This window comes from Eptatretus burgeri, chromosome 14 (assembly GCF_056783735.1).
Source record: "Eptatretus burgeri isolate ZD-2024b chromosome 14, Ebu_testis_v1, whole genome shotgun sequence".
Taxonomy (NCBI): domain Eukaryota; kingdom Metazoa; phylum Chordata; class Myxini; order Myxiniformes; family Myxinidae; genus Eptatretus; species Eptatretus burgeri.
In genome coordinates this window covers 21375530-21388747 of record NC_140974.1, presented here as the reverse complement: position 1 = coordinate 21388747, position 13218 = coordinate 21375530, and the positions used below count along the sequence as shown (strand labels likewise).

Below are 13218 nucleotides of genomic sequence, written 5' to 3'. Positions count from 1 at the left end.
ACCTTCAAAATTTTTCATACTAATCGGATGTGGCGTTCTACATATGCAATTATGACATCATAACGAAGGCACCTACGATGCCCTAAAAATCACACTCATTCCCCATGAGGAGTACTTGCTATGTGCCAAGTTTCAATTTTTTTTCCTTGGTGCGGTTTCAGAGCTCGAGGTCCAAAGTGTTTTTTTTCCGTTTTTCAAATATGGCTGCCACATCACGTGACCTATGACGTCATAATTATCATTAAAACATTCTACATGAGTCCTCGCACCAATGGTGAAAATTTAATCTCGGTCCGACAAGCGATAACGGAGAAAAACACGAAAGTTCTGTGCGGACAAACAGACTAACAAACGGACTCAAATGCAACACCCTCTCTTTAGGTGAGGGTAACAAACAAACACACAGACAGGGATGAAAACAGTTCCCTGTTGTCATAAATCATTGACAATCCCTGGCTTAAGCATTTGTGGGCCATGTTTTGGTTTCTTCTGATAGGCTATTGCCAATTGGACAACATGTGAGTTAGAATGAAAATATGAATGTTGGGGTCACGACGGTACCAAAACCAAAAATGAAGATGTATAAGATGTATTGTTTATACACTGTCAATGCTCGTATGAGAGCTGATAAAAATGCACAAGGGGAGCAGGAGACAAGAGGGGCACGAGAAGGAATGAAAAAGACAGTGGGGGGAACAGAGACATGAGGAAATCTGTGGAAGGGAGAGGGATGGGGTGGGGTACACAGGGTAAACAACATGGACACTACAGGGACTTTCAGGAAGGAAAGCAGGGAAAACCCAAACAGCTCGGTGGGTTTGGGGTGGATTAGCGGGAGTAGAAAAGATCCTGGTTTTGGATGGGGGAACATAAGAGATGGTGGTGAACAGCTGTTTTGAAGACCTGAACAGCTGTTTTGAGGAAAGACGCCTTCAAAATTCCACCATTTTAGGAATTTATGAGTTCCCTTGCGAGAAACTTCAACGCAAGAGGAGGCTATTAGGCCGATCAAGCCTGCACAATGGCTGCCAGCCGATGGTTGTTTGTGCATACTCTGTCCTTTTTAATTACTAAGCGTCAAGTAAAGAAGCAGCACATACCATTTCTATAGCCTGTGGAAGGAGTACAGACCTCTCCAGACTCGGAGGATGCTCCAACCATTATGCCTATGATCGTCTGGGTTAATTACCCTCACTGAAGGAGAGGGTATTGCGTTTGGGTCCGTCTGGTTGTCTGTCTGTCTGTTTGTTTGTTTGTTTGTCCACACAGAACTTTTGTGATTTTCTCTGCAACCGCTTATCAGATTGAGACGAAATTTTCACCATAGGTGTGACTACTCATGTCGAATGTTGTAATGATTTTTTTTTTTCTCCCCATTACCTTCAATTTCTATCCTCCCCATTACCTTCAATTTTCATCCTCCCCACTTTCCAAACATCCCCCATTCTCCCAACTAATCTCTTTCTTATCTCAAAAAAAAAAAAAAAACCCAACAACAACAACAACAACCTTCTCCCGATTCTGCTACTTCTTCTTCCTCTTAACTTCCTCCTCGTCTTCCTCGTTTTTTTTTTATTATTTTTTTTTTATTTTTTTTTTTTACACTTCCATGACCTAATCTGTTGAACTCTCTCATACATTAATATTAACAACAAAAACGATCTTATAATGCTTCATCTTCCTCTCTCACACATGTGGTACTCTTTACTGTTTCACAATGCACTACTCTTCTGCTATTTTAACAGACTGCTCTCATTTCGAGCTCTCCTTCATTCCTTGCCTAAAAAAATCCAACTATTACAGCGCTTCTTCTCTCCATGCTCTGAATTCGCCTTCATTGCATCCATCAAGAATTGTGTTAAATCGCATCTCTGACCTAAAACTTTTAAAAACCACAGTTTGCCATGGATGCTCGCTTTCCATCAACCATTCTTTTTTCCAACTTCAGTGCCAACTCACCCCCCTCACCCCTCACTCTCACTCTCAAAGCAACAATCCCACTCTTCTCCCTCCAAGCCTCCCTCTCACCTCTTTCAAAAATTCCCCCTCACCTTTCTCCCACCTTTCATCCCCCTCACTCTTCCTTCTCAAAGTTGCCCCCCTCTCATCCACCAACCTGCCTCCCTCCACTGCCCTCTCACCTCCATCTCTTCACTCCACCTCCTCAAATCCTCAACTGCCATCTTCCTTGTCTCTTGTCCCCCTCTCTCCACAGCACCACAGAGCCTTTTCTCCTCCTCATTCGGCCCCCTCTCCTCGCTATTCTGCAATACCCCACACTCCTTCAGCAACCCTCCTTACCTCCCCCCTCGTCCCTCGTCCGACCCTCCCCCCGCCCCTCCACCTCCTGCACCAAAAGCCTCCTCCCCTACCTCTTCATTAAAAAGTGTGGACCTCAAATATCCGGGGCCTTCGCTCAAACCTTTCAGATCTTTCCATGCAGGTTGCCACTGACAAACCAGACATTATCTGCCTAACAGAAACTTTCCTCTCCCAAGACGTGTCTGACTCCCAAGTATCTCTCCTGGTTACTCCCTCTTACGGTATGACAGACCTGAGCCTCGTCCTGGTGGAGGTGTTGCTCTCTTCATCAAAGACTCTATTCCTCACTCTCCCTGCACTGCTCTCACTCCCCCACACCCCCAGGAATACCTCTGGCTTCGGCTTCCCCTCCACTCCCACCTCATGTTTATATGTGTACTGTACCGTCCACCGAACAGTGATGACTCCATCTACACCTCACTCTCCGAAAACATGGACCATCTTCTATCTTCTCATCCAAACTCTCTCTTCCTCTTATGTGGCGACTTCAATTGTCATCACGCCAGTTGGCGAGGTGTGGGTACCTCTCTTACCTGCCATGGGACATCAGCAAAAGCTTTCTGTGACTCATTGGGACTGACTCAATCGGTCAACTTCCCGACCCGGATCTCAACCAATGGTACTCCATCTCTTCTGGATCTGATTTTGACAAATTTCCCTGACAATATCTGCTGCTCTTCCTTCGCTCCAATTGGTTCTTCTGACCACGTCCTTATTAAAGTGGACATCTCTCTGGCTGTTATCAGAGAACCACCTCACCGCCGTTGAGTCTGGCATTTCACTCAAGCCGACTGGCAGGGTCTCCGAGCAGCCATCAAACTTACAGACTGGTCTCCTATCACTACCTTCTCAAACATCAACTCATCCTGGGAATTCTTTCAAAGAAACTTGCTCTCCCTCATGCACAGATTTATCACCTCTCGTGTTCAGTTGTCCTACCCTTCCTCCGCCCTTGGTTGACTGAAGCTTGTGGCGAGGCAGTTGTCCTGAAACAACTTGCCTTTGCCTCATGGAAAGCAAACCCAACTGAGGGCAATCTCAGTTCTTTCCACAAAGCTCGGAACAAGTGTGCAGCTACCCTCAGGAGAGCCAGAAAACAACATCTTTCTCATCTCAAGTCTGAACTCTCAAACCTCTCTCCCTCCTCAAAATCCTGGTGGCGTTTAATCAAATCTGTTTCTGGTGTATGTTCCCCCTCCATCCCTCCCTTACCTCAAATGGCCGCACTGCTGATTCCACACGTGATAAAGCTGAATGTCTAAACTCGGTGTTTGCAGCTAAATCTTGTGTCCTAATCCCATCACTATCTCTACCCACTTTACCCAGTCGCCCCCAACTGTCCCTGGACTCTGTATCCTTTTCTCCTGACAAGGTGGAGAGCTTGCTTTCAAACCTCGAGTCAGATTCTGCAACCGGTCCAGACGGCATCAGCCCACGTGTCCTCAAAGCCTGCTCTTCTGCTCTTGCTCACCCTCTCTCTGTTCTATTCACCCTCTCATTTTCCCAAGGTCATCTGCCATCTGCTTGGAAATCTGCTAACATCACTGCCCTGCATAAAAAAGGTGCAAAAACAGATCCCTGTAACTATAGACCAATCAGCCTTCTCCCAATCATCAGCAAGGTTATGGAATCCATCATCGCTTCAGACATGAAATCCTTCCTCTTCTCCAATGGCTTGATTTCCAATCATCAATTTGGTTTCAGACCAGGTCACTCTACCCTAGATATGCTGCTACTGCTCTCCCATCAATGGATGGAGGTCCTCAATGCCAGACAGGAAATCCGAGCCGTACCCCTGGACATATCACGTGCTTTTGACACAGTCTGGCACCCTGCCCTACTCACCAAACTCTCTGCCCATGGTATTCAAGGCCATCTCCACTCATGGCTCGCAGACTTCCTCTCCTGTCGCAGTCAACGTGTGGCCCTAAATGGAGTTCTTTCATCCCCTCTTCCTGTGCAGGCTGGAGTTCCTCAAGGTAGCGTTCTGGGCCCTGTTCTTTTTCTGGTTTTCATCAATGATCTCTCGGACTCTCTGGAAAATCCTCTATTTCTCTTTGCCGATGACTCAACCCTCTGCCGTACCATCTGTCATCCCTCAGACCGGCAAGCAGCAGCTTCTTCGCTCACTGCAGATCTGGATAAAATCACAAACTGGTCCAACACGTGGAACATGTCTTTCAATCCAGACAAATCTCACACTCTCACTATGTCTCTTCGAAAGGACCGTTTACAAAACCCCATCCACTTTCTCAACAATCCTCTGGAAGAAGTCTTTTCTTTCAAGCTTCTGGGTCTCACTATCTGCCATGACCTTTCCTGGGAAAGTCATTTCCAACCTTGCCTCAAAAGCCAGTCGCCGACTGTGAATCCTCCGTCGTGCAAAGTCCTTCCTCGGCCCTCTTGAGCTCCTCACCACTTACAAAGCTTTTGTCCGTAGCCTGATGGAGTACTGCTCTCCCCTCTGGGCTGGTGCTCCTGCCTCCCACCTTTCTCGACTTCACGCTGTCGAAACCAGGGCTTTTAAGATCATTGGCATCTCCCGCAATGAAGCTGAGTCTTTGGGCCTCTCACTCAATCACCGCAGGTTGGTCGGTGGTCTTTCTGTCTTCTACCGACTCCTGTCCAGCCTTGCCCCCCTGCTCTCTCTGCGATTTGACCCAACCACATTTCCACAGGGCGCTCAAGGTCCGCCAACAACCCCCTTCTGGTAAAACTACCAAAATCACGAATCACTGCTCATCTTCACTCTTTCATTCCTCTTTTTCCCGCCTTTGGAATAAACTTCCTCACTCTATTCTTTCCCATTCTTCCCTTCAGGCTTTCAAAACAGCTGTTCACCACCACCTCTTATCTTCCCCCATCCAAATCCTCGATCTTTTCTACCCCCGATAATCCACCCAAGCCCACTTCCTTCAATTCTCCTGCTTTCCTTCCTGAAAGTCCCTTTAATGTCCATCTTCCCCTCGCCATGTTCCCCGTCCCATCCCCATCCCTCTCCCTTCCACAGTTCACCTGTGTCTGTTCCCCAATGTTTTGTCCCTTCCACTCCCGCCCCTCTTGTCTCATGCCTCCTTGCTGTGAGTTGTGTGTTAGCTCTCATACGAGCCTCGACCAAGGTATACAAAAAAAAAAAAAAAAAAAAATGATAAGTATCACGTCATAGGTCACGTGGTGTGGCAGCCATGTTGGAAAAACTTTCGAAATCTGCATCTCTGAAATTGCACCAAGGAAAAAAATGAAACTTGGCACACGGTAAGATCTCTTCATGCAGAATAAGTGTGATTTTTTAAAAAAATGATATCATAGGTGCTTTCATTGTGACATCATAATTGCATAAGAAGAACGCCACATCTGATCAGTATGAAAATTTTTGAGAGTCATCTTGGGATAAAATAGTCCACAGAAAAGAATTTGATGATGTCATCAGTCATGTGATTCGGCAGCCATATTGTTGTTGTTGTTTTTTAACTTCAAAATCTTCTTCTCTTAAGTGGCTAAACAGATCGAGGTGATACTTTACACATATGACCGCCTATCCATGAGGAACAAAACGTTCACACATATGACATCGTAGGTTACATGGTTTGGCAGCCATATTGGATTGAAGAAAAATATGAAATCATGTTTTTTCTGGAACCACTTAATGAAGCGATGTGAAACTTAACATTGATGATCTAGTGGTGATTGGGAATAGATGTTTTAAATTTCAACTTTATCGGACGCATGGTCTGGCACCCAGAATTATTTAATTTTTTTATATGGGTTATTTTTGTTTTTATTTTTTTATTTTTTTTTTGAATAGGGCTCACTGAGCTGTTCTTCGATGGGTTTGAGGGTAGAGGAGTAGCAGCTGAAATTCAAATCCTATCCAGGTTCCTCCTGATGACTTCATCTTTGCTTTTTGCTTGTTTTGGTTCCTTTTGATTGTTCCAATGCAGGACTGTACCTATTTGGTCTTCAATTTGATTTGACTTAAATTTATTTTAATCCCATTCTAAATTCAATGGAATAATGAATAATAATATATAAACGTCATGGGTCAGGATCAGGTGTCCAATCAAAGCGGGACGTCTTGGTACCCGGTCATCACTGCCAGCAGTTATAAAGTGGCAGTTTTAATTATGTCTCTTATTAATTATATGTAACACACCGGTACACAATCACCATACAAAATATATCCTGGCAAGGGTCTGCAATCTCTGATTGCTCTTTTTCTTGTTTTTATTTGTAGATGGCCGAACCTCGATCAGTTGGGTCTGCTTGGACTTCCTTGCTGCTCAAATGTCGCACTCTTGTGGTTGACATTATTGACCATCATATAATAGAACGTGTGATGGGAGTTGTAACTATGTGATAACACATTTAGTCCTCCAGCGAGTAACGTTTGAATGGTGATGTTGCTTTGATGGGTTTACTGACTGTCTGGATGCAGCTGAGGTTGTAGATCTATTGATGTCGGTAATCTACTGATGTGGATCCATCACCGAGGTTGTGAATCAGCCAATTGGAGAGGTTCTGGGTTGAACGGATCAAAACCTTGAGGAAGAACGGTGCCCAGCTGATGATCCGTGCTGTTAGGAAACCATTCAATTGCTTACAGGTTAAGGTTCTTACTTTAGGTAAGGGAACTATGCTTATTTGAGGTTTATTATTTAAATAAAGTGGAATATAATATTTTGTGAAACGAACATCATTTACAGCAATACTTTAAATTATTACCCTCTCCTTTGCCGCGGCTATTTATTGCATTTGGGTCCGTTTGTCTGTCTGTTTGTTTGTCTGCACAGAACATGAGTGTTGTTCTCTGCAACCGCTTGGCGGATTGACACAAAGTTTTCATCATAGGAGTGACGACTTATGTAGAATCTTTGATTGATAATTATGATGTCATTGGTCATGTGGCGTGGCAGCCATGTTGGGAAAAAAAGGAAAAAAAATTGCACCTCTATCTCCGAAACCATACCAAGGAAAAAATTGAACCTTGGCACATTGCAAGTACTCCTTGGGGGAATAAGTGTTTTTTTATTATGATGTCATAGGTGCCTTTGTTATGACGTCATAATTGCATACATAGAATGCTAGATGTGATCAGTTTGAAAAATTTTGAGGGTCATCCTTGGGATAAATTGATTCACAGAAAAAAAAAATTGATGATGTCATCGGTCATGTGGTTCAGCAGCCATTTAAAATAATAATAATAATAACCTTCAAAAATCTTCCTCTCTGAAATGTCTGAACAGATTGAGATGAAACTTTACACGTATGACCACCTATCCATGAGGAACAAAACATTCACACCTATGATGTCAAAGGTCACATGGTTTGGTAGCCATATTGGACTTGCCCTAAAACCTATAAAAAAATCTTCTCCATAACGGCTGGACAGATTGAGTGGGAACTTCACACACATTCCCCAAACCATGGGGATACCAGGGTGTTCATGTCACATGGTCTGGCAGCCATATTGGATTGATCAAAAATATTTTAAAAAGTTATTTCTCTTGAACCACTTCATCAGTTGACATGCAACTTAAAAATTTTGATCTGGTAGTGATGGTGAATGTAAGTTTTGAAATTTCAACCTGATCGGACACATACTCTGACAGCCAGAATTATTTATATTTTTTTAATCTAGGTTCGTTTTGATTTTTAAATAAAGCTCACTTGGCTGTGCCTGGATGGGTTTGAGGGTGGAGGAGTAGCTGCTGAAACCCAAATCCTGTCCAGCTTCCTCCTAATGACTCCGTCTTTGCTTTTGCTTGTTTTGGTTCCTTCTAATTACTCCAATGCAGGACTGTACCGATTTGGTCTTCCATTTGACTTGAATTGAATTTATTTTAATCCTATTCTGAATTCAGTTGAATAAAAATAAACATCATGGGTCGGGGTCAAGGGTCCGATCAAAGTGGGGTTGCATCATAGCAGGACATCTCGGTACTCGGTTATCACTGCCAGCTGTTATCAAGTGGCAGTTCCAGTTATGGCTATTCTTAATTACATAACACACCAGTGCACAAACACCGCACAAAATACACCACTCAAAACTACACAAACACCACACAAAACAAGTCCTGATGGGGATCTGCAATCTCTGATTGCTCTTTTTCTTGTTATATAATGTTTTAGGAATAGCCGTGCCTGTACAATAAATAAGTAGAATTGTGAAGAACAGACATGAAAAGATTGTGTGTGCATGTGTGTTTTGCTCAGGGTGCGCCGGGCATGCCACTTTGTGGTAAACTTGCGCTACTTTGAGATGTGCATCCTGGCGGTCATTGGGATGAGCAGTATCGCTCTTGCTGCAGAGGATCCAGTTAAGAGCGAGTCCACAAGAAACCAGGTGGGTTCTGGGTGGGAAGAAAAACAAGATTTCAATTCACAGAGTGGAAATACTGCATAGGTTGTTGTTGTTGTTTTGTTTTAGTGAAATGAAGTAGCCGGATGAGGATGAAACTTTGAAAAAGATAGTGGATATGTACATGTGATGGATAAGAAAATGGAAACGCCTGGGTAAATGACACCAAGCAACTCCCACACAGGTGTGGCCCATGTGTGAATAAAATAAATAACATCCCAGTATGCTTTGGGTCATGTATAAAAATGCTGCACAGTTCTGGTTGCCGATAATTATGGCTGCAAGAGGAGACCCCCCCAATGCCCCCATCCACAGAGCATGTGTGCTCACCCAATGGTTTGATATGAGCATGAATACTGATGTTAACCGCATGTCATGGCCTTCTCAGTCACCAGATCTGAACCCAATTGAACATTTCTGGGATATTATGGAACGACGCCTGAGGCGGCGTTTTCCACCTCCATCAAACAGATGTGAGTTGATTGACTTCCTCGTGGAAGAATGGTGCCACATCCTTCCTCTAGAATTCCAGATGCTGGTGGACTTGAAGCCAAAGTGCATCCAGGCCGTACAGGCTGCACATGGACCATGGTGGCCCAACGCACCCTATTAAGAGACTTTAAATTAGTGTTTCCATATTTTTGTCTACTGTACATATTTGTGACAGTCCTTTTGGGAATTGAGAGATCATCCAACTCACAGCCTTAATATAGTTTAGAGTGCATTTTGGGGTGCTTTCATTGCATTTTATTTTCTGTTAAGTGAATCATGATCAGCTGGAGGATTAAGATGTTGACAAGAGAAAGGTTAGAATTATAAATACTATAAAAAGGTCCATATTAACCCGTTCACCCCTAACTCACCAGTGTTAATCCATCTGTGGAAGTTTACAGGTATATTCACTGACACTTTACCAAAATTGCTTTGACATATTACAACACCCATGAGTCTTGCTTTGTTGTTTTCAGGTCCTAAGATACTTTGATTACATTTTCACCGGTGTCTTCACTTTTGAGATGGTTATAAAGGTAAGCCTGAATTATATTGGCACCACGATGCAGTGCAATGTGTGACCTTATGGGCAGTACTGGGTGGCCAAACTCTTCTGGTTTCACATCCATCACAAATGGCACAGGCCATCGAACATGTGAATAAGGAACTGTTTGGATGCATGACAAAGCAAAAAATAATATTTTCCTGTTGTATGATTTTATACTGGAATTGGATCAGGTCAGGTCAGGTCAGGTCAGGTCAGGTATGGGAGCATGCGCCAGAGCAGCGCGTGGCTGCGTCCACTTTCCGCCGGTACTCCAGGGGCCTCCGTCTGGCCATCCCTCAGGCAGATGCCTGGCCCATCCCCATCTCCTTGAGATGCCGATTAACCTGCTGCAACCACGAGGCACGTGGTCAGCCCATTGGCCTCCTCCACTCATGAGACTCCCTCGCTGAGAGAATCTGGTGAACAGGATCAGCGTCAGGAAAATGAGCCACATGTCCATACAGCCGCTGCTGACGCTCACAGATGATGCAGGTAACAAATCTCATTTGAGTCTCTCTCAGCAACCGCTCGTTGGACACAAACTCCGACCAGCGATAGCCAAGGATTCTCCAACGAGACCTGGTACCAAAGGAATTAAGTCTGTCTCAGATCCTTGGTCAGAGTCCAAGTCTTGCATCCATAGAGCAAGACTGGAAGCACCAAGGACCTGAAGACTTGGACTTTTGTCCTCGCGCACAGGTACCGGCAGCGCCACACCCCATGATCCAGTGAATCCATGACTCCCCAGGCCCGACCCAGACATCTATTGACCTCTGACTCACAGCCAGCAGAGACCTGAATATCACTGCCAAGGTAATTGAATCTCTCCATGACCTCAACATCCTCACCACAAACAGGCACAGACAGGAAAGCAGCATCCAAGATGTCATTGAAAGCCTGGATCTTAGTTTTGACCCAGGAAACCCGTGATCCCAGCGGCTCCGACTCCTCATTCAGCACCTCGAGGGCCCCCAAAAGGATGTCTAAAGTCTCCGCAAAGATGACTGCATCATCTGCGAAATCAAGGTCAGAGATCTTGACATGCCCAAACGATGCACCACAGCTTGATCTCTCCCCAGAATCCCGTCCATACAAGTTCTGAAAAGTGCTGAAAAGTGTGGGGGCCAGTACACACCCCTGACGAACTCCAGTAACAACTGGAAATAAGTCAGAGATGGTGCCACCACGTCTTACATCACTCTCAGTACCAGAGTATAGTTCAGACATCAGATATATCAGTTTTGGTGACACCCCACGAAGACCAAGAATCCTCCAGAGGGCATCCCGATTCACTGAATCAAACGCTTTACAGAGATCAACTCAAGGTGCAAGCAGCCCCTGCCGAAACTCTCGTCTGCATTCGGTGAGGACCCGAAGAGCAAGGATACGGTCAGTCGTTGACCACTTTGGTGTAAAGCCTATTTATAAAGGAATTGGAAGAATTGGATAGGTTTCTTAAAGGAATCAATTCTAAAGGAATTGGATAGGTACCTGGAAGTGAGATAAAGTGGGATAAAGAGCAAGGATACGGTCAATCGCTGACCTCTTTGGTGTAAAGCCTATTTCTCAAGGAATTGGATAGATTTCTTAAAGGAATCAATTCTAAAGGAATTGGATAGGTACCTGGAGGTGAGATAAAGTGGGATAAAGGTGTATATATATACACCTGTTGCACAGGCTTGATGGGCCGAATGGCCTCCTCCTGCATTAAAGTTGCTTGTGTATCCTTGTCAAAAACTTTTACACCCACAAATTGCCAGATAATTTTCCTGCCATTTGGCCTTGCTTTTTGAGCTTGTGGTACTGTCGAAGCAAAAAAATATAATTAAACTATAACGGTGCTCAGTTGAGCGCATACCTCTGCCCAGCTGACCAGTTTATGTTTTGTATCTCACTGATGGGCCATACCTGAACCAAAATCTGATCAGCTTGTTTTTTCTCCTACTCAACTCATCCACCAAGTTTTGTCATAATCCATCCACAACTTTTTGAAATATTATACTATATATTGTTTTTGGCCTCATTTCTCAATGGTGAATCACTTAAACAATTTTTTTCTTCGCATCCTGATCTGGATCTTCATCAAAATCTAATCAATTCAACCTTGTCAAACACAACCTGTTCACCAAATTTCGTCTGAATCCATCCATAACTTTTTGAGATATCGTGCTCACACACAGACAGACAGACAGGTATGAAAACATAATCTCCATCCACCTTCGGTGTCTGAGATAATAATGGGGCAAAATGCCTTGCCAATGCACGACTGTACAGTGCAATGGTGCTCCCACATAGCTGATTTACATTCATATGCAAACGCATACTTTTTAATATCTTATTTGCTGTTTTTGAAACGTGTTAAAAATTATGACTTCACACTATTTTTATTTTTCCTTCATTAGAAGTGGTGAGATAATCTTAATAATAGTACGTCAGTAAAACTGTAGACACGAGAAGGGCACTCTTTGACATCGCGACGTCGACAGATGTGCCTCCACCTACATCATCACATCATTATAATACTTGTACCAAGTTTGATTGAAATCCCTGAACCCAGATTCAAATTACTCAATAATTCTGGCTGCCAGACCATGCGTCTGATCAGGTTGAAATTTAAAACAAATATTCCCCATGACGACTAGATCATAACTGTGACATTTCACGTCGATTGATGAAGCGGTTCAAGAGAAATAATTTTTTAAAGACTTTTGTTCAATCCAATAATGCAATCAGACCATGTAACCGATTAATTATTTGTGAACACCCTGGTATCCCCAAGGCTTGGAGAACATATCGGTGTATTTTCCACTTGATCTGTCGAGCCGTTCTGGAGAAGATAATTTTTAAACGTTTTAGGGTAAATCCAATATGGCTACCAAACCATGCGACCTTTGACATCATAGGCGGAGAACTATTTGTTCTTCATAGATCGGCGATCATATCTGCAAAGTTTCTCAACCTGTTCAGCCGTTTTGGAGGACAAGGTTTTTATGTTAAAAACAATATGGCTGCCGAACAATGTGACATGTCATCAATTTTTTACCCCATACAATTAAGCCCTAGATGACCCTCAAAATGTTCCATACTGATTGGTTGTAGCGTTCTACGTATGCAATTATGACATCATAATGAAAGCACCTGTGACCAAGTAGAGGTTTTGAAGATACAGAGGTCCAATGTTTCTCTTTTTTTACAACATGGCTGCCACACCACATGACCTATGACATCATAATTATCATTAATCAAACAGAAGACCAAGGAGGAACCCAAAGAAATAAAGAGCAAACCTGGATAGAATTCAGGTTTCAGCTGCTACTCCACAACCCTCAAACCCACCAGGTGCAGCCAAGTTAGCCTCATAGGAAAGATAAAATTAATTTCGCCACTGCTGAACGTACTTTATATCTGGAGCTCTGCTGATAAATGGAAAATAATATCGAAAACAAATGCATAAATACAAAAAAAAATTGTCATGCCAGCAAGCAAACGACATTTTAGA

At 43.6% G+C, this 13218-nt stretch overlaps 1 protein-coding gene across 1 annotated transcript in view; it reads left to right on the top strand.

The window, feature by feature from the left end:
- Positions 1 to 13218, top strand: part of LOC147012762 (voltage-dependent P/Q-type calcium channel subunit alpha-1A-like) — a gene marked incomplete at its 5' end in the record, with an annotated part of 328227 nt that overhangs the window by 190915 nt on the left and 124094 nt on the right. Inside the window, 2 exons of the mRNA XM_085853452.1 lie at positions 8536 to 8665; positions 9649 to 9708. Coding sequence (XP_085709578.1) covers positions 8536 to 8665; positions 9649 to 9708 — 190 coding nt within the window. The remainder of the gene's footprint in view (positions 1 to 8535; positions 8666 to 9648; positions 9709 to 13218) is intronic.